The sequence below is a fragment of the Dasypus novemcinctus genome, chromosome 26, assembly GCF_030445035.2.
Source record: "Dasypus novemcinctus isolate mDasNov1 chromosome 26, mDasNov1.1.hap2, whole genome shotgun sequence".
In the NCBI taxonomy this organism is placed as follows: domain Eukaryota; kingdom Metazoa; phylum Chordata; class Mammalia; order Cingulata; family Dasypodidae; genus Dasypus; species Dasypus novemcinctus.
This window is the reverse complement of record NC_080698.1, coordinates 4,360,169-4,388,145: the sequence shown is the minus strand read 5'-3', so window position 1 is coordinate 4,388,145 and position 27,977 is coordinate 4,360,169. Positions and strand designations below refer to the sequence as shown.

The 27,977-nt window shown below is 48.0% G+C and overlaps 1 protein-coding gene across 2 annotated transcripts in view; it reads left to right on the top strand.

Annotated features, from left to right (window-relative positions):
* Positions 1-27,977, top strand: part of ANO10 (anoctamin 10) — a 221,960-nt gene that overhangs the window by 173,986 nt on the left and 19,997 nt on the right. For both annotated transcript variants that reach the window (XM_004479272.4, XM_071212007.1), the window contains exon 12: positions 6,801-6,917. In XM_004479272.4, the coding sequence (XP_004479329.2) occupies positions 6,801-6,917 (117 nt within the window). The remainder of the gene's footprint in view (positions 1-6,800; positions 6,918-27,977) is intronic.

The following is a 27,977-nucleotide window of genomic DNA, read 5'->3' as shown; positions in this document are numbered from 1 at the left end:
GGGCTCCCATCTACCATCTGGGAGGTCCAGGGTTTGATGCCCAGGGCCTCCTGATGAAGGCAAACTGGCCTGTGTGGCAAGCTGATCCATACGGCATGCTGCCCCACACAGGAGTGCCGGCCCACACAGAGAGCTGGTGCAGCAAGATGATACAACAAAAAGACACAGAGGAGAGACAATAAGAGACATGGCAGATCAGGATGCTGAGGAGGCACGAGAGATTGATCGCCTATCTCACTCCAGAAGGTCCCAGGATTGGTTCCTGGAGCTGCCTAATGAGAATACAAGCAGATACAGAAGAACCCACAGCGAATGGACACACAGAGCAGACAACAGCAGGGGGGCGAGGGGGTGTAAAGAAATAAATAAATTCAAAGATACAAGTAGGTTTTGAGGGTGAATGTATGGAAAAAAATACACCTTGCAAGTAGCAACTGAAGGAGAGCTAGAGTGGCTATACTAATGGCAGATGAAATAGACTTTAAGTTAAAGATATTACTGGGGGAAGCAGATGTGTCTCAAGCAATTGGGCTCCTGTGTACCATATGGAGGGTCCCAGGTTCGATTCCTGGTGCCTCCTGGTGAAAAGTAAGCTGGCCTATGTGGCGTGGAGAGCTGGCTGGCATGTGTGGCATGGAGAGCTGACTGACCTGCACGGAATAGAGAGCTGGCACAACAAGATGACACAACAAAAAGAGACACAGAGGAGAGACATAACAAATCAGGGAGCTAAGGTGCCTTAAGCAACTGAGTGCCTCTCTCCCACATCAGAAAGTCCCAGGATAATTTCCTGGTGCCTTCTAAAGAGAAGATGAGAAGACAGGCAGGCACAGAAGAATGTGTAGCAAATGGACACAGAGAGCAGACAGCAAGCGCAAGCATCAGCAGGAGGGTGGGAGGGGATAAATAAAATAAACCTTTTTTAAAAAAAGGACAAAAAAACCACCCAGTTATTAGGGACAAAGGTGGTCATTATATACTTTCCGATCTTAAAACTTATTACAAAGTCACAGTAATCAAGACAGCATGGTACCATTGCAAGGACAGACATATAGACCAATGGAATCTAATTTTAGAGCTCAGAAATCAACACTCACATTTTTGGTTAGCTGATTTTTGATAAGAGTGCCAAGTCCATTTAACTGGGAAAGAAAACCCTTTCCAACAGATAGTGCTGGGAAAACTAGATCTCCATTTGCAAAAAAAAAAAAAAAAAAAAAAGATGGAGCCCTACCTCACATACTATATACAATAAAAACAAAACAACTGAAAATTGGTCAAAGCCTAAATATTATCGAGCTAACAAGCTCCTACAAGAAAATGTAGGGAAACATCCCTAAGACTTTGTGGCAGTTTGAGATTGTTGGTGAACACCAAAAAAGATGAGGATTATATTTGCAAACTGGTCTGTTCCTCTGGGTGGATACCTCTTGAATGTATTAGATTTAGCTGAGATGTCTTTGATTACATTATGTTAAAATGAGGGCTGTGATTCAACCACACCAGTAGGGTGTAACTCAGGTTAAGTCCCCACCTCCTTGGTGGGCTGATATAAATGGGCACTCACTCACGAAGACATACAGAAGAATATACACCGGAAAAGAGAGAGCTCCATAGACACAGAAAAGGAAAGAACTTGGTCATTTTTGTCCTGCCATGTGACAGAAAGGAGAAGGCTCAAACAGCTAAAGCCCCAGGAAGAGAGAGAAGCCCTATGCCAGCCTATAGCTAAGAGTGGAAGAAGCTGGGCTCACGGAGCCTTAAGAAGAAGATGGCCCGAGAGTCCAGATAGTGATCGCCCACCATCTTGCTTCAACACATGGAACAGAGTTTGGTGAGTAAGCAGCCTTGAGTTGTACTCTTAGGGCCTTGTAACTGTAAGCTTTAGCCCCAAATAAATACCCTTCATAAAAGCCAAGATATTTCTGATGCTTTGCATTAGCCCTTCTTTGGCTGACCAATACAGAATTTGGTACCAGGAGAGTGGAGTAGAGTCTGATGGAATTACCAAAAATGCTGGAAAGGTTTTATAAATGGGTAAGGTAAGGGGCATTTTTTGGAGGAATTGTGAGGTGCTTGATGGAAAAGGCCTAGACTGCTTTGAAGAGACTGTTGGTAGTAATATGGAGCCTAAAGTTATTTCTGATAAGGCCTTAGAAAGACATAATGAAACGTATTGGAAACTGGAGGAAAGGTATTCTGTGCTTTAAAGTTGCAGAGAACTTAGCAAGATTGACTCCTGATGTTATGTGGAAGGCAGAGTTTGAAAATGACAAGGTTGGACATTTAGCTGAAGAGCTTTCCAAAGTAAACTTAGAAAATACAGCCTGACTTCTCCTTGCAGCTTATAGCAGAATGCTAGATGAGAGGGATAAGCTAAGAACCACATTGCTAGGCACAGAGAAACCAGAAACTGATTCTAGAAATTTCATGCCTCTAGAAATCAAGCTCCCAGATGATAGTGCCCCATTTGAGGAATTAAGTAGACTTGGAACTTATAAGTCAGGATTGAAAATGCAGTTATCCAGGAAGGATCTTACTGTCTAATCCTTAAGTCTTACTGTCTGATGACTTGGACCCTGCTTCTTACATGCTAAACCAACAAGCTTTTTGTGAGAGCTGTATGAACAAACCACTGACAGCCTGGACTAAAAGGGTCATGGAGAGGAGAGATGGAAGGGAAAATAGCTTCAGGATGAAAACCATGGAAGCTGAGGTCTGGAATTAAGACCTCTCTTTGGGTCAAGAGAGGGACCCCATCCATGTATATGGAGATGGTAAGTTTGCCCCAGCATTTGTTCCAGCCCACTGTTCAGGGAGAGTTTTGCCACCCCAGGCTACAGAGAGGGTAGAGCACATTCCCCAACGGTGAGGGACAGTGAGGTCGACACCCCAGTCCTCTGAGAGGGGGGGGCCTGTTCCCCATATATTAGGGAAGGCCAGGTCACTGCCTCCCTGTTCTGAGAAAGCTGGGCTTGTATGCCAGAGATTAGGGAGAATGTTGCTGCCACCTCACTGTACTAAGGGGGTTGAGACTGTACCCCAGAGATTGGGGAAAGTGTGGCCCTCACCCCAGTGTTCTTTGAGGGTGAGCTTGGTCACCACCCAGATGCTCGATGAGGGTGGAACCAAGAAAATGGCCATTGGACAAGCCTGTGGAAAGGGTGGGTCCCCACGAGGTCCCAAGGAGGAGAAGAAACCATCTTTTTTTTAACTGAAATTTTAAAAATTTATTTTTTATTTTTTAAATTAAAGTTAATAGATCATAAGGAATGTTACATTAACATAAAACATAAAAAAACAAAAAACATAAGAGGTTCCATTATAACCCACTCCCTACCCCCCACCACTTCATTTTTATAAATTCTATTTTTTTGAAGATATATACATCACACAAAAAAATGCTACATTAAAAAATATAAGAGGTTCCTGTATACCCCCCAACCCCCTACCCGACTCCTCCCCTACCAACAACCTCCCTCATCATTGTGGCACACTCATCGCACTCGGTGAACACATTTTGGGGCACTGCTGCACTACACAGATAATACTTTACCCTGTAGTTTGCACTGTCCCCTAGTACATTCAGCAGGTTATGGTAGGATATATAAAGTCCAGCATCTAACCCTGCAATATCATTTAGGACAACTCAGAGTCCCAAAAATGCCCCCACATCACATCTCTTCTACCCTCTCCCTGCCCTCAGCAACTACTGTGGCCACTTTCTCCACCTCGATGCTAAAATTTCTTCTATTACTCATCACAATAGTTTTATAGTAGAATATCAGTAAGTCCACTCTAGTCCATATTCTATTCTTCCGTCCTGTGGACCCTGGGATGGTGATGTCCTCTCCACTTCTAGATCAAGAGGGGGCTTAGATTCCACACGGATGGTGGATGCAATTCCTCTGCTTGCAGTTGTAGGCACTCTTGATTCCCTTGAGTGCTGGTTGACCATCTTCACCTCCCTGTTGGCTGACCTGGGTAAGACCAATGAACCAGAGAGTAGGAGTCGCTACTCTGCTGAGGCTCAGGGCCCAGCTGGCACAAGAAACCATCATCTTAAGAATGACTCTCATACTTGCCAAAAGATGGAAGAAACCCAAGTGTCCATAAACCAATGAGTGGATGAATAAAATGTGGCATATACATACGGTGAATATTATTCAGCCCTAAAAAAGGAATGAAGTCATGATGCATGCAACAACATGGATGAACCTTGAAGACAGCATGTTTAGTGAAGTAAGCCAGACACAAAAGAGACAAATATTGTATGATCTCACTGATTGGAAACAATTAGAATAAGCAAACTCATAGTGTCTGGAGCTAGAATATAGGTTACCAGGGTATGGAGTGGGATAAGGAATGGCAGTTAAGTCTTAAAATGTACAGGGTTCCTCATTTGGGATGATGGAAATGTTTTGGTAATGGATGGAGATGATGGTTGCACAATATTGTGGACACAACGGCACTAAAAATATTTCTGAATATGATTAAAAGTGGAAGTTTAAAATCGTATATATGGTAGCAGAATAAATTAAAATTTTTAAAAAATCCATGGAGGGAAGAGGATGTGGCTCAACAGATAGAGCATCCGCCTACCATATAGGAGGTCCAAGGGTTTGATATGAAGGACCTCCTGGCTCGCGTGGTGAGCTGGCCCATGTGCAATGCACGCAAGGAGTGCCAGCCCATGCAGGAATGCCCTCGTGTAAGGGTGCCCCCCTGCGCAAGGAGTGGCCCCTGCGCAAGGAGAGCTGCCCCGTATGAAACCATAGCCTGCCCAGGAGTGGTGCCACACACACGGAGAGCTGATGCAGCAAGATGACACAACAAAAAGAGACACAGATCCCCAGTGCCGCCTGATGAGAATATAAGTGAACACAGAAGAACACACAGTGAATGGACAGAGAGCGCGGGGTGGGGGGGCGGGGACAGAGGGCAGAATCCATGGAACTGCACTACACAGTGAACCCTATGTCAAACCATGAACTTCAGTTCATAGTACAATTATAAAAACGTGCTATCATTAATTGTAACAAATGTTCCATGACAATGCAAGGTGGTGGTGGGGTGGTGCATGGGAATCCTGTATTTTACATATGATTGTTCTATTGTTCTGTAAACCCACAACTTCTCTAATAAAAAATGTATTAAAAAGAGGAAATGGGTAGTGATTTGTTTAGGAAAGAGGGAGAGGAGCCAGTGATTTGGTCATGGTGGGTCTCTGGCAACTTGAAGCCATGCATTTTCTGGAAAGTAAGGAAGATTTATTTTCATCCACAAATTTGTTTATTTCTTATCTAGTATTTCCGGCGAAGAAGTTTAGTCATACATAAAACTGTAACTCAATGCTGTAATGGAATAAAATAAAATATCTTTTTCTGACTTGTTTTTATATTTCTTTGTAGATTATATCCAGTAATTCAGTTCAGTTAGGTCAGAATTTCTACATATACTATCGCCTGGTCTGTGCTATGTTACCTACCTGTTTTACTTGTATAGACCCCTCAGCAGTATTTTCCAGGTCCTCTTCGGTCAGCCGTCACGGTGTTCTCTGCCTGCCCCTTGTCTGCTCAGATGTCTTGTTAGTACCAGGCAGTCCCTGGCCTGCCCTGGGGCTCTGCCGATACTCAAGTCTTCTGATTTAATTTCTTGTTCTAGCATGATGCTGATTCCCTTTACTATTTCATGCTTCTTCCAGGAGAATCCACTTATTTATCTCTTATCCTCCCTTTGAAAATAATCACAGTAAGAAATTCATTTGATTTTTGATCAGTTGTCTTCTTTGTTAGTAATTCAGGGCAGCATTTTGTAGCGGCTGTTGTGTCTTCATCATTGGCTTTCTTAACGCCTTTTAATTATTTATTTTAAAAAATGGTTTCACAGCTTTTAATATTAGCAGTCCGTGCCATCATCAAGGAGGCAGCATTGTTCTTTTGATCGTTCGGATGTTTGTGGGTGTCGATCGTGGAGCACAGGATGGTGCTAGAGTTGGAGAAGCACCAGTAGGTTGAGTCTGTGGAGCTCAAGAGCAGAGTCGCCAGTGAAGCCATGCTGGTGGCCGTTCCGCCTCTGGCGAGAAATCCCATAGTACTAGTACGTGGCACATAGTACGGTATAGAGAGCCTCTTTATGATGCTGATAGAGAAGGGCAAATACACTAGCCAGGCTTTAAGTTTTCCATGTTTTGAAGACGATGCTCTCGATTTCTGTGTCCCCGCCCTACAGTATGTGGAGTCCACAGCGTAAGGCAGTGCATTGCAATCAGTCAATCAATATTTGTTGATTGTCATTTCATGAAAGAAACTGCACCAGGCACTGTTAGGGATGCAAAGGATTCAAGCCCTCTGATACTTCAGATGCATGTACATTTCATATAACTCAATCAGAATGTAACACAGGGAGGATGTTGTAGGACAGAGGAGAATGGAGTGACTCCGCAAAAGTCATGCACTGAGATATGTTGAAAATTAAGACATGGTAGAAAAATACGTTTTATGGAAGTCTTTTAGGAATAAATTTCATTTTTCTATAAGATGTCAGGGGGAGCATATAGTATCAGTTTATGGGAATAACTCCTTTTAAAAGAATAAAGCAAAGTAAGTCAATAATTATTGAATGGGCCACAGTGGTGTGGATTAAATATAAGACTGGCTGATGTTTGATACTTCACAGGTCTGTAATTGGAAATTGCCCAAGATTAATGAGAAGGATTGCAGATTGCTCAAGTACTAATTTGTTTCTCTGCACATATGGTCTAATGTGTCACATCAAAGTGTGCTCTTTCTTGTTTTCAGCATGCACTTCTGGCTGTAAAGTTTATACTTGCATTTGCCATTCCTGATAAACCACGGCATATCCAGATGAAACTGGCCAGATTGGAATTCGAGTCTTTGGAGGCACTTAAACAGCAGGTAAGAGCCACTCTCCTGAAAAATAAATTACTACTTCAGCAAATGACAGGAAAACTAATTCAGAGGAATCATGCTCAGCATTTCCTTCAGCCTTAAAGCAACTAGTTTAACTAATTAGAATTCCAGTTTAAGGTGACTGAACAAAACCAAAATCCTAACCATGTGAGCAACAGATAGGTTTGAAGAACTAAATTAAGCAAAACAGAAATATTCGAGAAATGTTAAAGAATAAATTTAGCTCCAGCAGAAGAAACTACAGAGGTTTCTAGAATTCCTGGGGCAGCTCCCCACATGTTCTAACTCTGCCCTCTACAGAAGCATTATTGGCAGAGAAGTGAGCAAATAGAATCCTGAATAACATCCTGCACAGAACAAGTACGTGTGTGTAGAAGCAGTAGAAGCTCCCGTGGAAGTAGAAAGTCCTTCCCAGTGACTTCCCCTTCCACCCGAGATAAGGGGCGGGGGGAGTCAGGGAGTGGCGGACAGAGAGAACCCAGGAGTCGGAGGGAAGAGGCGGAAGACCCCCAGACCCCCAGAGCTGCTTATCTCCAGTAACACGTAGGGTTGTAACCAAAGGGACAGTCAGTAAGCTGGTGTCATCCGAAGGACACGCTCGGGGCCAGGGCTTCCCTGCCCCGTGTAATCTATTGGTCTCAAATCACCTTTCACAGAAAGGAGCACCCCTGGGCTGACCCTCAGATAGATCCAGGGCCCCAAAAGTACCACCCCAGACTCGGGGACCCCACTTTGGGTCAGTAACTGCTGCTTCATAGGTGGGCGGCCCCTGAGCAGGCCCTGTGATAAGAACACAGAAAAGAGGGGAGCCGGGTCCCCACACCCCAGGTCATAAGACATTGCCCCGTGGCCACCAGATCGTGTTGTCCTCAGTCAGAGACAAGCGTCTCCGTCACAACTCCTGTTTAGGGGGCCCAGGAGTGCCCAGGCGTGAGAGGCACCCACATGGTGTTCTCTGAAATCGCAGCCTGAAGGCCGAGGCTTCACGCTTGCTGGCCGACCTAGTGCCGTTTCTAGGATATGGACTTTATTCTCTTGTTTTTCTTTGATGTGATATTTAACTGCCTGCCTTGTAAATAAGCAGAGCCTCAACTCACCAGGCTGTTGTCCTGAACCAGAGTCAGAGAGGGTTCTGCAGCATGCCTGGTCAGTTCACAGGCCCCCGATCAAAACGGAGTCACTGAAAACATAACTGCAGTTAAGAGTAAATCTCATTAATGCCGGACTCTCCTAAGGGACCAGAAATTGACAGTAAGCTTGTCGGTATAAATGATTGTTATTTATGAGTAACTAACTGTTTTGTTCTGTTTAATTTACACTGGAAGTGGTCTCATTTTATGGACAAAACAGAAATTTAGGTCATCAGGCAGTTGTTAAAAAGGATTGTGCATCGGAATCAAATGTAAAACTTGAAAAATGCCTGTGTCCAGGCCCCACGCCCTGAAGCTTCTGATTCCCTACATTCCTGTACAGCCCAGGCACCCATGTTTCAAAAGCCCCCCCACCTTGCTCCAGCCCCGCCCAGTCCGCAGCTAAGCCAGAGCCCACGCAGGCCGGCAGTGCTGAGAATGGGCAAGGTCTAGGCCAGGTCCCGCCACTAACGGGCTGTGCTGCCCTGGGCAGAGCAGAGTCCTCTTTGCATCTGAATTTTTTTATCTTATAAAATGAGGGGCCAGGGGCCATGGTCTGTCTACGGCCCAGAAATCTACATTTTTAAGCAGCACCACTCGTCGTTCTAATGCAGGAGCCCTGGAGCCCATTTGGAGAAGTGCTTTGTGGGTTCCCATTACTCCTCTGAGCTTGTGGGGGGAAGGGGCTGGAATAAATGTGGAAAGGAAATGTTCTGAGAACAGTTCTTTTTTCCATTTTAGTTTGGAAATGATATGGCATTTCTAAATATAAAAGCAAGAGGCACACTGGGGAAAATAAAAGTATTTGCTTTGCAAAGGGCATTTTCATATGGTTAGGCTTCTGTTGGTTGAGACCTTTAGCAAGAATTCTAGACAGCAAATATCATCCTAGTAGTGCCCTTTTATTTCTTTGCAAATTGATTTATTTGACTCTCAATAATTTTAAGGATCCAATTAAAAATAGAAAGGAGTCTTCTTCAGCTATCATTTGATCACAAGGACACAGCATCCTCCAGCAGTGCCGTGGGGTAACCAGCCTCTGGGCAGCCAGCCCTCTCGAGCCCAGAGCACACACACAAGCCAGCAGGTCCCCACCTGCAGGGCCCCCGACTGCTTAGAGCAGCTCCCCGGGTCCTTTGAGGACTTTCAGAGGACACTCCGTGCTGATTATAGCCATAGAGGGCCTCAAATGGGGGCGAGGGTTCACATCAAGTAATGTCCTCGTTTTCTAGGGTTGAGTATATTTAAACCATTTTCCAGTATTTCTCAAGAGCATCTGAACTTTTCTTGACATCTGCAGTCTGAAGTTAAGGAAGAACTAAGCATTTTAAACAGAAGGTTAAAACGTTTCACGATATAGAATGACAGTGCTAAAGTATTTGACTGTTGAACACTTAATCACATATTGATCACCAAAATCGGATCCAGAATGGAATGCTGAAACCAGTGGAGAGGAAGCCAGTGCAGGAAGTGCCAGCGCCCCAGTCCCTGAGGGAGGGGTGGCAGGTGCCCTGTGCCCCGAGTCAGGGCCAGGCATGACCCGCCCCCTGGAGCTGCTGCACGGGGGGCGGGGGGGCTAAAGAACACATAGCCGGTACGTGACCTGAAGACTTGGCCAAGCCGGAGCTGGGAGGTGGTGAGGGAGCTCAGCAGGGACCTGAGCAGAGCAGAGGGCTGAGCAGAGGGTGGGGGGCCGCAGAGCCGGGGGAGGCAGAGCCCGGGATGGCTGGGCTGGGGGAGGCTGAGCTGGGGGCTGCAGAGCTGGGGGAGGCTGAGCCAGGGGAGGCTGAGGGGGGGGTGCTGAGCAGGGGGAGGCTGGCCTGGGGTAGGCTGAGCGGGGAGGGGGGCGAGCTGCAGAGCCGGGGGAGGCTGGGGGGGGGGGGGCGCTGAGCCGCAGGTGCTGCTGGGCCTCTGCGCAGCCCCAGGCTGGTTCCTGCGGGGCGGGGCGGTTGCCTTCAGGCCTCCAGGTATCGTCCACTGTTGACCTAGAGCTTTTACTTTCTCAGGGGCCCGTCAGGGAGCCGTGGGTGTGGACAGACATCTAGACTCCAGGCCGTCCTGGACGTGTTGTGAGAACACGTTCAAGTACACGCGCCCACGGAAGGCGAGCGCCTCGGCACGGGGAGAGAAGGCGGTAGGCCTCGTCTCGGGGCCGTGCTCTCTCGAGCACGCCGTGCTCTCTGGCGTCTAGGAAAGGAGCCGTGTTTGCTGCAGAGGCTGTGGGAAGGGCGGGTGTGAGCACCCGTGCAGGCCGAGACCCCAGGCTTAATACGCGGCCACGCTCGGCAGCCCGAGGCGGCGGCGCGCACAGCGCAGGCGCGCTCTGCCCGGTGGGAGCCGCGGTCCTCCAACCGCGTGGTCACGCCGCGAGCGAGGCAGCCCGAGGCGACGGCGCGCACAGCGCAGGCGCCCCCTGCCCGGTGGGAGCCGCGGTCCTCCAACCACTTGGTCACGCCGCGAGCGAGGCAGCCCGAGGCGGCGGCGCGCACAGCGCAGGCGCGCTCTGCCCGGTGGGAGCCGCGGTCCTCCAACCGCGTGGTCACGCCGCGAGCGAGGCAGCCCGAGGCGGCGGCGCGCACAGCGCAGGCGCGCTCTGCCCGGTGGGAGCCGCGGTCCTCCAACCACGTGGTCACGCCGCGAGCGAGGCAGCCCGAGGCGGCGGCGCGCACAGCGCAGGCGCGCTCTGCCCGGTGGGAGCCGCGGTCCTCCAACCGCGTGGTCACGCCGCGAGCGAGGCAGCCCGAGGCGGCGGCGCGCACAGCGCAGGCGCCCCCTGCCCGGTGGGAGCCGCGGTCCTCCAACCACGTGGTCACGCCGCGAGCGAGGCAGCCCGAGGCGACGGCGCGCACAGCGCAGGCGCCCCCTGCCCGGTGGGAGCCGCGGTCCTCCAACCACGTGGTCACGCCGCGAGCGAGGCAGCCCGAGGCGGCGGCGCGCACAGCGCAGGCGCGCTCTGCCCGGTGGGAGCCGCGGTCCTCCAACCGCGTGGTCACGCCGCGAGCGAGGCAGGGCTCAGGGAAGGGACGGCACCCTTGGCGTGGCGCAGGCGTCCTGGCAGAGCGTCCCATCGAGGGAGGCGAGGGGCTGCGCACAGCGAAGCGTCAGGGCCGCCCCCCGGGCGCGACGGCGCCGTTCTTCCCTCACGACCTTCCGGCCGGGGCTCCCGAGCCGGTCCTCACCTGCACTGCCCTGGCCTTGGAGACGACGGGCGGCTCAGCGCCCCTCAACCTGGGACCCGCCCGGCTGCTTGTGAGGGCTCGCGCAGAACTGCCGTGGGACGAGGCGGGGGCGGCGAGCAGGTGCGGGGGCTGCCTCCGCCCGTGGGTGAGGGGCGGGCAGGAAGGGTGGTTTTCCATGCAAGGACAGACTCACAGACGTGATGATCGTCTTGTCAAGTTTACTTCCAAGCCGAAACCTGTGATGCTAACTTTTTTTAGGATGCCAGGAACTTGCATTCTCTCTGTTTAGGAGTCATGATGGTGGAGAGGTACATGGATGTTTCTAGTTCCCTTTTGACCACCAATGTGCTCATTCTCAAAGGGTTGTAAGGTTAGTGTCTTTGTTTCCAGGATTGTGTAAAAAAAATCTAGACTTCATTGGGCTGTGGCCTGTGCCTTTCACGTGTGCGAGTCTTTCTCTTCTTGGTGACTGTGGCTCAGAAGGCCCTTAAAGGTGGCACAGGGAAGGGTGTGTCAGTCAGCCAAGGGGTGCTGGCACCAAGACCACAGCTCTGTTGGCTTCTATAAAGGGTATTTATGTGGGGTGGAGGCTTACAGTACTAGGCCCTAAAGAGTCCAACTCAAGGTACCCTAAGAGGTACTTTCGCCCCCAGAGTCACTGGCCATCTGTTGGAGCAAGATGGCGGGCGACGTCTGCGAGGGTTCAGCCTTCCCCTTCCTCTTAAGGCTCTCTGGGCCCAGTGTCCTCCGATCTCAGCTGTAGGCTGGTTTAAGGCTCCTCTCTCTCCCTGGGCTCCTTTCTCTCTGGGCTCAGCTGCTCTGGTCTCCCACAAGGTCAGCTGTAGACTATCCGGCTCACCTCTCTTCCTGGGCCTCTGCTGCATCTAATGAGCTGTCTCTGTTCCTCTGTGTTCTCTGTGTGTCTGCTTCTGTGTAAGCATCTGTTTTATCCCCAAGGGACCTGGGACTCGATGTTGACTCTCTAATGACGTGGTTGGATCAGAACCCTAATCGTAACATAATTTAATCAGATATCTCAGCTGAACTTAATACAATCAAAGGGCTGTCAAGCCAAAGGAACCCACCAGTTTACAAACATAATCTATTTTTCTTTTTGAAATTCATAAATAATATCAATCTGCTGCACAGTGTGAACTCTCCCTGCCTCCCACCTGTCACATGCTGCCTGCTGCAGCCCTCGGGCAGCACGTCTGACCTCGGAGAGCAGCACCGAGTCCTGGGGAAGGAGGACTGCCCAGTAAAAACCGGACACAGCACGCAGTGGGATTTGATCGGGGGTTTGTGCTTGAATGTGAACTTGCTACTGAACGGGAGTGATGAGAGGGTTTCAGAAAACTGAAATAGGATCAGATTTCAGCCTCTGCTGAGGGCAGGCGGCTTCAGCGTGGTGCAGGCCTGACTCCGAGGGAAGCGAGGAGGTGGTTGGAGAGCCTGCAGGTCCTCCCCAGCCCGCTGTGCCCTTTCTCCTGACTGCCCTTTGCAGTTGCGGGTCAAGCTCCTCCACCTTCCTGTGTCAGCTCTCCATCGCTAAGGTGGGACGAGGATGGCGATAGCTACCACGTGCGGTCAGCGTGAGGCGGGACTGTGCCTGCCTGAGTAGATGGATGGAGTGGGGGAGGGGGAGGGCACTGTGGAGCTGGGGGAGGGGGGGTCGCCTCAAACCTGTGTGCCCTGGTGACCGGGTGAACCCAGAAAGGATTTCTGGGATAAAAGGGCCCCCTAAGCTCCGCTTATGATAACACGTCAGCTTCCCACGCACTGCAGCCCCCTGTCATCGTGAGCCGGGTGCTGCAGTGACATGGAATGCTGGGAATGTGCCCCGGACGCTCCTCAATGCCTTCTGCTGGTGTCCGATGCCTAGAACACGTGCCCGGAGGAGGGTCTGTTGAGATGGCTGTTTTGCAGGTGCTTGTTCACAACGTAGATTTCTTTCCAATTCATAAATAATCCCTTTCTTCAAAAGTAACCCGTGCCCTAGCAAGCATTGGCTCTTCTGCACCTCTTGAGCCTTCGCTCCACCACGTCCTCCTCTCACTTCTGAGTCTTGCAGGATCGTGCTGCTCATGGGTTCCCAAGTGCCCTGCTGCTTGGCAGCTCCAGCGCCCAGCGCCCCCTCTGCCATCAGCGTCACCAATCCCACTCGCTGTCCACCTCCTGGGGAAAGCCTCCCCCTGTTGCGTGACGGGGGCCTGCTGCCCATTTCTGTGCATTTGCCTGCTGTGCTGGTGCTGCTTCCGTCCCCCGTGTGCTGTGGGGTCCCCCGAGGCCAGGGGCCATGCCTTACCACCCAGCACGGGGCCAGCAGGCTCTGGATAACCTCCACATGATCCAACTGACTTTGTTGACTCACAGTAGTTCAGAGAGCAAATGCAGTAAGTAAATGGCAAGTCATGTCCTTGGACACAACCAAGGAATCTTAAAATAGGTACTTTAGCAACCAAGAATGAAAACCAAACAACTACCAGGAAAAGAGGTACTTTGGCAAAACTGGAAGGAATTAGGTCACATGCCTTCTGGGATCACCAGGGAAGAGACCATATTCCAGAGAATTCTGTGGGGGCACTGGACAGGGACTCCAGCCCAAGCCTTCCTTTTTTTTCCAGAAAAACTGTGATTGGCCTCAGTAACAAGAGTAACTCCAAAAGACTGTGAAATAACCTCAAATCAAGCCAGGTGGAATCCTAAACTAGTTTGTTCTTGCACTTGTTAGCTAGAAAACCCAGGCAGCAAATTCAGACTCTGGAGCAATCCTGCCCTTACCACTGATGCGTCGACTGAGTGTGGACAGCGTTTCTGTCCTCACTAGGCGGAGGCAGGCTTAGAGGAAAACGCCCCAGGTACACGGGGGAACCTGGCACGAAGGTGAGAGGTTCCCAGAGCTAGACGCTGTGGTCATCTTTGTCTTCCCCGAAGATGTTTATGTAAATTGCTACTTTTCTCATTCCCTTGGCTTCTGAGCAAAATTTAAAATTGGTATATTTTAACTTCCCCTCCAAATGTAAGAAGCATGGGCAAAACAGAACCAGATTTATATTTCACTTGGGAAGACTACTGAATAGGCCACAGAACTGGATAAAACTTGGCATTTTCTGAGTCACCATACCAGGAAGAAGGGACCTGTCGAAGCGGTGGTCACGAGTTTTGGACCATGTTCACATATCGAATGAGTTTGTGTTCATTAAAATATATTTGTATTTTAAAGAAAAAAAGTTTCCCTCATAACAAATTGTTCTAGAGCATTTAGACCACTTACTAAAATTGAATATTTAGAAAAAATATAGTATAGTCTGGTAAGATATGAAAAATTGTGAGAGACATCCAATCTCATTGTGAATGAGATAAAAAATTACCTCGCCTGATACATGTGGAGTAGCTCTTCCTTTTCCAGGTAAATGCCTGGACCTTGCTGTTATATATGTATCAATTTTTGTTCCTAAATGTTCTAGAGTATTAAAGAATATACTTTTGGTTTCAACAAGGTCAAAGACATTTGCCTATGACCACCATACTAAAAGCTTCTAAGGGCCAGGATTACTCAAGACACATCAAAGTAAGAAAGAAATATTTGTGAGTGAGCAAGTCACTAATTGATTAAACATCATTAGGGCCAAAGTTCCACCCCTTTGTGCCTTTTTATGCCACTAACTTGTATTAATTTGATGTTGAAATTATTTTCTCTGTGTTATATTTGCATAGTGAGTTCAGGAAGCCATTACTAAGTACTTAACCATGTCAAGAAAACCACAGACTTTCTTCTTTTTCTTTTGTTGTTAATGACTAGTAAATTCCTATTTCTATAAAATAGGAAATCTTTTTTATTTAGTGTAATAAATCCTTAGTGCTAAGGATACCAGGGATATGATTGCATATTGTACCATGCAATGAGTGTAGGCCGTAGAGACTGGGCTGAAAATAAAGGGATTGATAGACCATAAAAGTTAAGACTTTTAAAAAAAATCTCTAAGAACAGCACATTTGATCATTTGCCTCTTTCTCCTAAAAATAGAATATAGAAAACAAGTAATGTAAAATAATCAAATCTAATTTTAGGTTTGGATATAAGAAATCTTTGAAATTTTATCTAGTTGAAGGAAAATAAGCCTTTTACATTAATACATATTCTCAGAACATGAATAGTAACATTATAGTGAATCATAAATAAGTCAAGATTAAAATACAGTTATTAAAATTTAGCAACAGATATTGAGCACATTTTATGAGCAAAACACAAAATATATAAATGTTAGACATTCTCTGTATCATGTAATTGTCAGGTGTTAGGGTTGATAGAGTCTATAGAAATGACCTTATCCTAAACCCTACTATTTGGTAGGCAGCCTGACAATCCCTGCCTTGTGTCGTCCCTCTCACCTTGCTCGTGGCTGGCGCGCCCTTCCAAACCTAGGTCACGAAAGCCGTTCTGGCTCTGCCTTGCTCTCTCTCTTGAACCCCTTGCTCTTGGGAGGCTGGCCACCATCTCGTGCGGACACTCGAGCCGCCGGCGGAGAGGCCACAGGACCAGGAAAGCGGCCTCCGGCTAACCCCAGTGGAAGGGAGCCGCCCTGGGAGTCGGTAGAGCCTCTGCCCAGGGCTTTGCAGGCTTGTTCTGTAAAGAGCCTCGTGTTAAATATTTTGGACACAGGGTCGTCTGGTCTCTGGTGCAGCTACTCAACTCAACCGTTTAGCGGACAGTCTATAAATGAACGGGAGTAGCGGCGTTCCAGGAAAACTTTCTTGGCAGGCAGTGGGCGGCCACAGTCAAGCCTGCATAGTCTTCCGCCCTCCCCTGCTGTGGCCCCAGTCGAGCTGTCCAGTGGCCACAGTCCTGCCTGCTCCTGACCACAGCTTGGGGAGCCACCAGTTAACCCACTGCCAAAGTCCTGTCCCACTGGGAGTGGGAGCTGATAAATATGTGCTGCTTTAAACTGCCAAGTTTTGGGGTAATTTGTTATGCAAAAATATGGACCTGATGCACCGAAAATCCAGGGAAGGAGGTGGGGCAACAGATGAGCCAAATCTGGCTCTGAGTTGGTAACTGTGGAAGCTGAGTGACAGGCATGTGGGGGCGCAGTGTATTAGCCCCTCTACTTCTGTGTAATAAAAAATTAAAATAAGGGAGAAGAAAAGGAGAAGAAAGAAGCTTTTGCCTGAGAGATGGAAGAGTTTGTCTGAAGCCGTCATTTGGTGGCCCGAGCCCACGCCGCTCCCAGCCTCGGCTTTCGAAGGCCTACGTCCTGTGCTTCCTCAGCTCCTCTCCCTGCTTAAATAGCAAAGTTTCGGGCTTTGGGAGAGCTTTGCCCCCAGTTCTCACCACTGTAGCACCTCCAGCTTGACATCCACGATAGCACTGGGCCTTGGACACAGTCACTGTTGTTGAACCACCCCTGAGGCCTGTCCTCCCTCTTCACACCCTGGACCGGGAAAGCGGTCGCAGCCCTGCAGAGGCACCTCGGTGCGGCTGGGATCGGGCGAGACTGAGCAGTGACCCTTCTGGGAACGCCACTACTCCCAGTGACTCCCACCCAGCCTTAGGAGCATGGGCCTCACCGTAGCATTTCGCAGCTGAAGAAGCAGACCCAGGAAGCCTGAATGGCCAGGTAAGTGCAGTGCAGCCGGACGGGGCCGAGCGTGGCACCCAGTCCAGCACTCTCTCCTCCTCCCTGCGCCAGGCCTTTCCATGCTTTAGGAGAGACAAGTGGATAAAATAAGATCGCTGCTGGCATTATACATGACTTAATGTGTTGGCTTTCAGGTAGCCCAAATGGCTGTTTGAAAGAGCTTGTCTTAAGATCCATCCCGTTGACTGCGCCACCCGCCTCCCTGGAGTGGCCGTTAGGTTATCTAGACGGCTCAGCTTGGCTTGGATTAAGAGGGTGGGTCTTCTCCACTTCCCGGCTGCTGTAACAAATACCAGGGCAAGGGTGGGCTTCACAGCGGGAATTCCTCCGCTCCCCGTTTCGGAAGCTGGAGGGCTGGCTCCTCCAGGCCGGGATCTCCTGGCCCCATTCTTTGGGGCTTCGGGGCCTTTCCCCACACGGCCATGCTCATGGCAGCGTCTTCCCTGCTCTCCCCCGGAGTCCGCTGACCCCCTGCTCCCGGCTGTCCCCCTGGCTCTGCTCTCCGTCTGACTTCCGCTCTGCTTACCGAGGCCTCCAGTCTGGGTGGAAGCCCAGCCCAGGCCAGCTGGGCCGCCTTCAGGGAGGCTCCACCTTCACAGCGGCCCACCCCGCAGGACGGGGCCAGCAGCAGGGCCGCGCGGGGCACCGTCCAGCCCACCGCAGGTCTGGACTCCTCTGAGATCACAACACGACAGTTAGTGTTGTCTTCTGACCGTCTCGTGTTCCCGGTGCGTTTAACCAGATGTCCTTGGCGATGCCATTTGCAAAGGAGGTAAAGTTATGTGAACAAGGCCCCTCAAGAGAGTGTGAGAAAGCAAGAGATGGAACACCAGGTCTGCTAATATGCCATAGGATTGTGAAATTCGATCAAAAGTACATGTCTTCTGTTTCCTTTGCGCCCCTCAAAAATCTGATGTTTTATTTTCCTATTCTAAAAATTTGGTTGGAAGGCAAGTGATTTTTTTCCTACACAAGTTTTTGTGATTTCTTTTTATTGGTGGTTGTCCTTTTAGATAGAATCTACAAGGCGGTTATTATCTGCTAGGTTATCATGGCCACAGCTTGAAATTCTTGATCTCCCTCAAACCAATTTGGAAAGAATCTTCTTTCCATTTGTTATTCAGAAAATAAATGGATCTCAAAATGCTCTTTAGCTCTTCATTCAAATTGCTTAAAACAGTGTTTGTGTGGGTAGATTTGCAGATCTTTTGTTTGAATTGTATTTTTAAAAATGATAGGCATATTTTTAATTTCCAACTCTGGTTTTAGTCACAGGCTTGAAAGAAAATGAACTGCCAAATGTCTGGGAAACATAGCTCCAACCCCTTCTGTTATTCCATGTGATAAATATTGTTTTGGGTAGAGCTAATAAATCCAGGCTGCTTTTTTTTTTTTTTTTTTACTTATTGGGCTACTGGGTTCACTTTTTTAAAAATGTATGTTTTAAAAAACAATTTTGAAAACCTTAATTTGGGTTATATAACCATTATCTAGCATAGCTGTCTACAAATCATTTCTGTGGGTGTAATTAAACATTACAGTCAGAGATTTTGGTAAAGAAATTGTCGTTTTTACTTCTATTCCAAAACATTGGCCTTAAATGAAGTATGCTGGTCCTCTCCCTACATGATCAAGCCACTGGCCTTTGTTGACCGCTCCACCTGCGCCAGGTGCAGCTTGGTGTTGTGCACACCTTGGGGCACGAGAGAGTGGCTTCTGGAGCCAAGTGGTCATAGCCCATTGTTAATGAAGTAACCCTGGTAAGTTACCAAACTTCCATAGACCTCAGTTTTGTCCACTGTAAAATGGGCATGACAGGACCATCTTCACAGGGTGAGCAAGGGGAGGCAGGCCTGGGACAGCGACTCAAGCCTTTGGCTTTTCCGCCATATCACCAGCTGAAGGATGCAGAATGAAGAGCATAAGTAGGTATAAGTAGCTCAGAATTCTCAGCTGAGTGTAACATTAGGGGAGAAAACTTCCTTTCTAATGGTCCCTCCTCGAAGATCTTCCAGAAGGTAAGAAAGGACCTGGCCAGAGATTTACCAGCTTCCTGGCAAGGAGTTCTGTTCTCAGTTCCCTGCCAGCCCTGTGATTCCTTAATAATAGTTTATGTTGACTCTTTTTTAACCTAAAACAGGTAGTCTTGAGCTGGTAATCAGCTGAAACTCATTTGGATTTCAGATTAATTTCTCAAAATGAAAAATTGTATCAGATCATAGGGTAGTTACCTTCCTTCAAATAATAAATGGGTATGCATCAAAGGATATTATTAAGAAAGTAAAAAGACAACCTATAGAATGGGGAAAATACTTGGAAATCATATATCTGGTTAGGATTTAATATCCCGAATGTATAAGGAACTCCCCAAACCCAATGACAAAAAGAAAGAAAAAAATGGGTAAAGGACTTAAATAGACATTTCTCCAAAGAAGGAATACAAATGACCAATAAGCACATGAAAATATGCTCAAAATCATTAGCCATTAGGGAAATGCTAATCAGAACCACCAATGAGATTCACTTTACACCTGCTAGGATGGTATTATTTTAAAAAAAAGAAAAAAGGAAAATAAGCTTTGGTGAGGATGCAGAGAAATAGGAACCTGCATGCATGGTTAGTGGGGATATAAAATGGTGCAACTACTGAGAAAAACAGTGGGACAATTCCTTGGGAAGTTCAACATAAAGTTATCATAAGACCCTGTAATTCCACTTTTTGGTATATACACCAAAGAATTGAAAATAGGGACTCAAGCAGATATTTGTACACCGATGTTCTTACCAGTATTATTCACAGTAGCCAAAAGATGGAAGCAACCCAAGTGTCTATTGATGGATGAATGGGCAAACAAAATGTGGTGTAAACACACAATGGAATATTATTCAGCCACGATGCATACAACAACATGGATAAACTTTCAAGACAATGTGTTGAGTGAAGAAACAAGGCACAAAAGGACATATGTGATTTCACTTATATGAGTTACCTAGAATTGGCAAATTCATAGCAACAGAAAGTACATTCCAGGTTATCAGAGGCTGGGGGTGCAGGGTGATGAGGAGTTTATTGTTTAATGGGCAAAGAGTTTGTGTTTGAGGGGATGAAAAAATTTTGGTAATGATAGTGGCAATAGTGGCACAATATTGGAAATGTAATATCACTGAACTGTACACAAAGAAGTGGTTAAAATGGGAAATTTTGTGTTACATGTATGTAAAATTTTAAAAAATGATAAAAAATATACAGTGGACCTCTTCTTGGACTCACATTTGAAAGGGTAAATATTTTGATACCACCTTTTGGTGGCAGAATCCACTGAGTAGTTGATTTGAAATAAAAGTATTTGAGCATAGAGTCTCTCATAAGAAGTGTGATCTTACTTTACTATGATAGAATTAAGCTTCTAGTAGGCTCCAGAATCTTTGTGTGTATGTCAATCACTTTTTCCTTTCCTTTTTTTCTGCATCCTTCAGCTGGTACCAAATTACTTTATTTGAAGGAATGGTACCAATGAAAGGACTTGGTGGGCGTTGATACAACCTTTGGAAAAGGTAAACCCAACACACATGCACTGCCTTGCGGCTCTGGGGAAGCTGACCTAAGGTTTGGCTCTTGTCATCACTGCTTCCCAGAGCGGGCTTGTCCGAGAGCTGCTCTGCCCAGCCAAGCCGGGGCCACGTCTGGTGCACGTTGGCTCCGTCGTCACCCAGTTCTCTGATGGACTTCGCCTGCTCGTTCAGGTGATGGGGCTCAGTGAAGCCACACAGGTGGGGTTCATTTTGTCCGTGGCCAGTGTGTGCAGTTCCAGTAGTGACTGATGCACCCTTTTTCCACGTGAAATGCACACACCATTGCAGTCAGCCCACGCTCCCAGCATCTGGTTCTGGTTTCTTGAGATCCTGGAGGAAGATTCGGCCGCCTCGTTGGTTCTGCGGCATCATTAGTTTCTCGGCATGTTCCCTCTCATGAGATCGGTGAAGGAAATACTTGGCAAAGTTCTTCAAAGTCACATTATCACATCAGTGGTAAGACATGGACAGGTGACATAGGGGGCATCGAGCTCCAGGTGATCTGGCAGATGGTGGCACCCCTAAGTCCCAGTATGGTTCTGGGGCACCTGCAAAGGGATATGGTCGCCACGCAGGCGGTGGAGGAGCGTGGCCGTGCGACACCGGGAGGACCGAGGAAGGCGGCTGGGCGGCTGAGCAGGCGCGCGCCAGGTCCGCTCAAGCGCCGTTGAGGCAGGAAGCCAAGGCGACTTTCCGCGAAGATGTCTGGCCCTTTCCTTTTTTCTTTATTTTTTCCTTCCTTTCTTTCTGTTGTTCAGGAGTGGAGAAGGGTCCTGGCTAAGTGCTCGGTGCGGCCATTCTTTGAATTCGCTAAGACCTGGACTCAAGCCCCTTCTCCTCTTTGAACCTTCTTCCTCCGCGGGTGTTGCTATTTGCATCCTCCTTTTTTTCTTTTTCCTTTTTTGGCTTGTTTCCTTTCAGCACACGGTCCTGCCTGCCTTCGCTTCTCTTTGTCTCTGTGGAGCCTCAGGCATCCCCTGCCAGTCTGCTGGCTTCCCTCCAGTCTTCAAAGCCCTTGTCTCACACCCTTCCTGGGATGGCCCCGAGCCTTCGGTCTTGCTTCCTGGGAAGCCCTGTGTCGAGGACGCCGTCCCCTAAGGCCGGCCGCTCCCGGCCCAGCCTCCGCTCCCTCTGCCGCTGTGTGGGGCCCACGCGGCCTCTGTGGACCTCCCTGGAGCAGCTGGCCCCGGAGGCCTGGGGGGCACACAGGCTCCTTTCTTGGTAGAGAATGTGCTGGAAAAAATCTAATTCAGATTTTTCCTGTTGGGTATCTAGCCACTTGTTCTCTGCTCTCTGCCTTTGTGGATGATCGTGATCTAATCCACTTTTAAGTGTTGCACACAAGGAGCCTATTTTAAATTGAACTGGGGAGAGAGTGCAGGGACAGAGAGCTTTCAGTCCATCCTCTCTGGCCTCTTATAAAGACCTCAGAGGACAAAAGTAAAACAGGGTGAAAAGAAACAGGAAACTGAGAGCTGACCAACCAGAAGTCGCCTCTGGCCATATCTGGGTTGTTTTATCCCCAAGTGTCAGCTTTTTTATTGCTCTATGCAAGTGGAGGTTTTGTTTGAGATGACAGTGCACACATTCCTCATTTTTCAAACAAGGCAGAGAATAATAAAGACAGTGTGTGCCACTTGCATGTGCTACGGCCTGTGCTATGTGAATCAGGGCCCCACAGACGCATGTCTGTGAGCAGAGTTGTAAGGGGGATCTCCACCGGCTCTACCAGGAGGACGCCTAATCCAGGGAGCGCCGGCCTTGTAAGAGGGAACTGGGACAGAGGAGGGGACAGGAGCACGGCCTCGAGTCGGAGTGGCAGTGACGGTGAACCCCTGCCAGGATGCTGCCGACACCTTGGTTTGGACTGCGAGCCCTGGCAGTTGAAAAGTTTTCAAATCACACACTCTGTGAGTGGAAGGCTTGGCCGGGCCCCTAGGGAGGAGAGCACGCGATGTGGAAGTGCCGAGATGGCAGGTCTCCTACGTCCTCTAGGCCTGGGCCTCCTGACTCGGGTGGGGACAGCACAGCAGGGCTGTGCAGGTGAGAGGGAGAGCACTCGAAGCACAGCTCACGCCCTGCCCGGCTCAGTGCCCGCATGCTCTGCCGCCGGCACCCGGGGTGGTGGACCCTGCGAGGCTCGGCAGGTGCTCCAGCTGCCTCTTTTGCCACGTCCTCTTAAAGCTAACCCGTTGTAAAGGTTTGTCTCTCCACCACCGCCCCTGATATCTCCCTTCAAACCAAGTGTCCTTGTTGCAAAGATGGGCAGGTGGCGAAAGGCTGGAACCACTGCCAGAGGGCGAGTGGCCTGAGCTCCATTCATGCCTGGCTTACAACCTGGTTATTTTCCCACCACCAGCTTAGGGAGCCTGTTGGCGCCTTCAGCATCAGCTTCTGGAGTTCAGGTTCCTCTCTAGTTAGACTTGTTAGTTTAAAAAAAAGGCTTCCCTCCCTCTGGTCTTCAGGCCTTATCCTGTCTACAGATGTCGGGTGCTTACATCAGACAACCGAGGAGTGAGAAAAATGATGTCCTCGTGAGTTAGTTATATCTTAACCCAGGAGCAGTCTCAGGAAGAAAGGATTGGTTAGCACATAGCTCATGCTCTGAAAGGAATGTTTCTGAGAAGCAGTAACTCCCCGGTACAACTGCGTCTGAGCCCTGAGCTACAGAGCGAGGCGTTTTTAAAGGGTCCTCCACGAGTCTTGGAACCATCTGCCTGTCTGCAGCCAAAGCATAAGTTTTCCACTGTTGTAAGTGCCGTGCCAGTGGCATCCTCCAGAGAAGCGGCAGCAGTGGGGCCCCTGCAAGCCCTCCTGCCAGCCTGCGGCGCGAGGCACTTCAAGTCCATTGCCCCTGATTTGATTAGGGAACAGAGACTCCAAGACAAATGTCGTGTCTATTCAAGATCGTGCCCCACTCTTCTCCTGGGATCCTCCTGGGATCCTGAACGATTAAATCTCATTTAATCTGCCTTCATTGAGGACCCATTGGAGTCCGACTCTCTAAGTCTGCAGCTGCTAGACAGTTGTCAAAATCAGCATGATCTGCTTTTGAAGACTGTAAATAAAATGGGAAGGCACATTTCTCGTAAAGGAAAATCACTAGACAGAGAGTGGCACTGAATATGGCACCAGAGCGGGCTGTGCCTCCTGCAGTTCCTTACGTGGCACCCGGTAAATTCTGCACAAACATCTGAATCCCACGGTGTTACACCCGTCTGATTCTCCGTAGCTCACCTAAGGCTGTGGACGTAATTGTTGAGGTAACAATTTGGTTTTCAATTCACAAAAAAGTCTATCCATACCAGCAGTTTGCTGAAGGACCTAAGAGGTGAACCACGGAGGAGCAGGGTTGGCTGCTGTTGGCGTGCGACCAGGACCGCTGCCGCACATTCCAGAGCCGAGAGAGAAAAGTTGCCCTTCACACCACTTGGAGTCATATTCCCACCTGGAAACAGGCAGAGAAAACATCTTTTTCACAAATATAGCACCGCTGTACTCAGTGAGCTGTGACTTTTCCGGTGTCCAAGGCTGAGCTGGCTGGAATGGGCTTGGGGACGTCACCTTCGTGCCGGGTGTGCACGTGTTGACAGGCACATCCATGCTTCCTCTGGTGTTCAAGGGCCCATAAAAGTAGTAGACTAGGCCGCAGGCTTGGGGTGTCTTCTTAAAAGAAAACACGAATGCAGAAGGACCCACACATTGCCGTTGTAAAAGGTTCCACGGCAGTCCCGATAACGTAGTCAAATAGCGTTGCCCTTCAGACCCAGGAGTGTAACAGGACCGGCCAGAAAACGTTACTGTGAGGACAAGCCCGAAAATCCAGTTAAAGATACATCTCGTGCCGTGTGCTTGCTCCCTGGTCCCACCTCCTGCTTCTCTTGTTAAACGCGGCAGTTCTGTGAGGCAGGGAGAAGGCAATCTCAGAACACTGATCGTCATTTTCCGAAGTAGCAGTGTGGCATGTTTCAGAGGCCCAAGCACCCCGCCTCCCGTTCGACCCAAGTGAGGGCCTCCAGCGCCGTTTCCCCCCTCCTCCCAGCCCTCCTTTGACAGGATGGACTTTCAGGAATAATAACATTGAAAACAAGGAAGAACTGTATTCAAATGTAATCTAAAAAGTTTCTGACTTTTCAAATTCCCTTAAAACGCTTGAGCAGACACTTAGCTTTGATGGTGCTTTTCTTGATGCAGTGTTTTATTAATACAACATTAACCCCAAGAACAAAGCACCAGTTGGATGGTTTGGTGGGTTAGCTATAATTTTATTTCACCATTGGTTGTAATTGTTCTTTTATTGAGTATTAGAATTAACTGGAAATATTCACTCCAGTTCCCTGCAGTAATGAATTATAAGTAACATGAGCTGCATTTTATTTCTGGAGAGACAAGATTCTGCAAGCCCCAGAACCCTGCTGGAGAGGAAGTGAGGCTGGAACTTCCCTTTTCTAGTGGCCGTGGCTCCACGCGCTGGTCCCGCGCACTGCGGCTCCATGAGTGCTGGTGTTTGGCTGGGCGTGGTGGGGACGAGTGTAAACGAGCTTGGCCAGGTCCTGCCGAGTAGTGGCTGCGGCAGCTGGAAAGCCAGGAGCACTGGGTGTGTGCAGGTGCTGTGACGACTCAGCGGCCACCGAGGGCAGGGGCCCTAACTTAACCCGGGCTCCACGAGCTTGAAGGGAAATTCAGAGAAATGCTGCTCTTGTGGGGCCGTGTGGGTGTGGGTGGGATCTGTTGTTCAGTAATACACAGTGTAGTGCGGATGTGGTGAGGGTCTGTGGTTTTCACCTGGCTGGCAAAGGGGTCCGTGGGACAGAAGAGGTTAAGAAACCACGGTCTGGAGCTGCGAAACTTCTGTACTGCAGTCTTGTGTCTGGAATCGTCAGCCAGAAAGTGAGAGAAGACGCTGGGGTAGCGCGCCGGGCCTGAGCCGGGGAGGGCCGGAACCCAGGCCTGGTGGGCTGCAGGTGCAGGTTTGCTTCATTCACTCAACAGACGTTTTTAAAGCACCTGCAGTGTGCCCTTAAACGGGGCACTGAGTGAAATGGGGCAGATTTGGAAGTGAGATACTTAGGGTGAAATTGTAAGTGCTGATTATAATTCTTCAGTAACCAGACTCTTAAATTATACCTTTGAATTCCTCAAAGGAGCAAGCCCTAAGTTGAAAATCACACCCATTTTCAAAATTACAATGTATACTGCTGGTTTTTAAAGCTGGTTTCCCTTATGTCTCTATTTTCAGTCAGAGCTTTAAAGAGTACAGTAATTATCCTAAGGACTGTAATAATAGAATAAGATATCGCTAATAAACTGTTTCAATGAATCAGTTTTTAGAAGAATTAAGATTCTCCTTTTATATCATTTGAGAACTCTGTCCAAGGATTCCTAATTATGGTAAAAAGCTGTGGTTTTAGATTTCCTTTGCCAGGGTTAGGAATTCAAGTATCTGTGTGATTTTACATGGTATCTAGATTTTGCCAGTTTTTTTTTTTCCGAATGAAACTTCTTTAGTCAAGAATGTGTTAAGGCACAGAACTGATGCATTCCATCAAAGATATCAAAGAAGCAGGTGAAATCCGGCCGTTTCCAGGACCCATCTGGAATTTGGGGCGCACTTGCCTGAGAAGCTGTATGGTGCTATTTGCGGGGAGCCAGGCTGGTAGAGTAGCCACTGGATGATGTGCTTTACTTTCACCTGGCTTTTGACATGTGGAAGTGCATCAGTCTAAGCCAGTGTATAAAAAAATACTGTGTCTATAGACTGGAGGAAACAACAGTTGGATTTTAAACCATCCTAGCTGTAAATAATACTTCTATCCTCTAAAGACTACTAAGGAAGAAAAATTCAAAATCTTTTATGTTAAATCACTCAAGTGTTTAGTAACCTTTTTTTCACAGAATTCCAAGTATTATAAAATGGTTTGATGACGAATACATATTTCTTTCTATTAAGATCTTTGTCATATAAAGAGTCCAATTTAATTTTTAAATTAAATGTCCTAGAACAGATATTTCTAACAACACTTACTATTTTCTGGCTATAAAAGTAAATACTCATAGAAAATGTGGAAGCTACAAAAAAGTATAAAGAAAACAAAAGTTACTTGAGGTCTCCCCATCGAGGGGGCCGTTCGTAGCATGTAGCCCTTTGTTGTATTATCCCCTCATAAATATTTATAAGAACTTTTAAAAATAATTTTTAAAAACAATTTGCATCATATTTTAAACACCAGTTGTTTTTTTAATGACTGAATAACATTTCCATTCTCTTATTAATGGATAAATTATATTGTTTTTGGTTTTCGACTCATGCAGGTAACTCTTTGATGGATATTTTCATTCAAAACTTTATGTCGTTATTTTTTATTACTTGCAGGGAAAACTTTTTAATAGACAAAATCAAGACCATTAAAAGAAAATAGATTCTTGACTTCGAGCTTGAGCCATGGCAAACCCGTAGCTAGAAGAGGGCGGGAAGCAGCGCTGCCAGCTGATCAGCCCCCTTCACATACCACCTGCATACCCTCCTCCTTCACGTGTGTGTTTCTTGTTCTGTTAACTAGTAGGACTATAGGTAGATTAAAGGTATGTCTCAGTGTGATACAAAAGAAATAAAGATTTCCAGTGCAGTATCAAAACCATATAAATGTAAAGAAAAAAAATTACAGCCAAATGGTAAATACTACATGATAAAACACTCCATACTAAAGCTATGCTTGTTCTTATCTTAAATGCAATGGTTTCATTCCTCAGTAAAAAGACAGGTCAAAAGCGAATGAATATGATGTTTATAAGAATCCTATGCAGGGAAGCGGATGTGGCTCAAGTGCTAGGGCTTTCACCTACCATATGGGAGGACCCAGGTTCGAACCCTGGGGCCTCCTGGTGAAAAAGAAGAAGTGGTGTGCCTGCCCGGCGAGTCAGTGCCCGCATGGTGAGCCGAGTGCCCATGCGAGTGCCTGAATGGCAAGCCAACTGCCCACGTGCATGCCCACATGTTGAGCCAGTGCCCACACGGTGAGCCAGTGCCCGTGCAAATGAGTCACGCAGCAAGATGATGACACAACAAAAGAGAGACGAAGGGGAGGGTCAAGGTGAAGCACAGCAGAGACCAGGAACTGAGGTGGCGCAATTGACAGGAAACCTCTCCACATCAGAGGTCCCTAGGATCGAATCCCAGTGAATCCTAGAAGAGAAAGACGAGAAGAAAAGACAAATAGATACAGAAGATCACACAGCAAATGGACACAGACAGCAAAACAGCAGGGCGGGGGAGGAGGAGAGTAGGGGGAAGGGGAAAAAGAATCATGAAAAACCAAAAAAACAAACTTTTCAATGCATGCATTTTCACATTTATAAAAATTATAAAATACTAAAACTAGGGGAGATTTCAAATCTTTTCATGCCTGCTCAGACACAAAAAGAAAACTGTTATGATGACACTAGGTTTCACATCAAAAGTCAAGAGGTTAGATAAAAGACCATGGAGAAGGGTCGCCCCTGGCTTCCTAGAGAAGCACAGGGGTG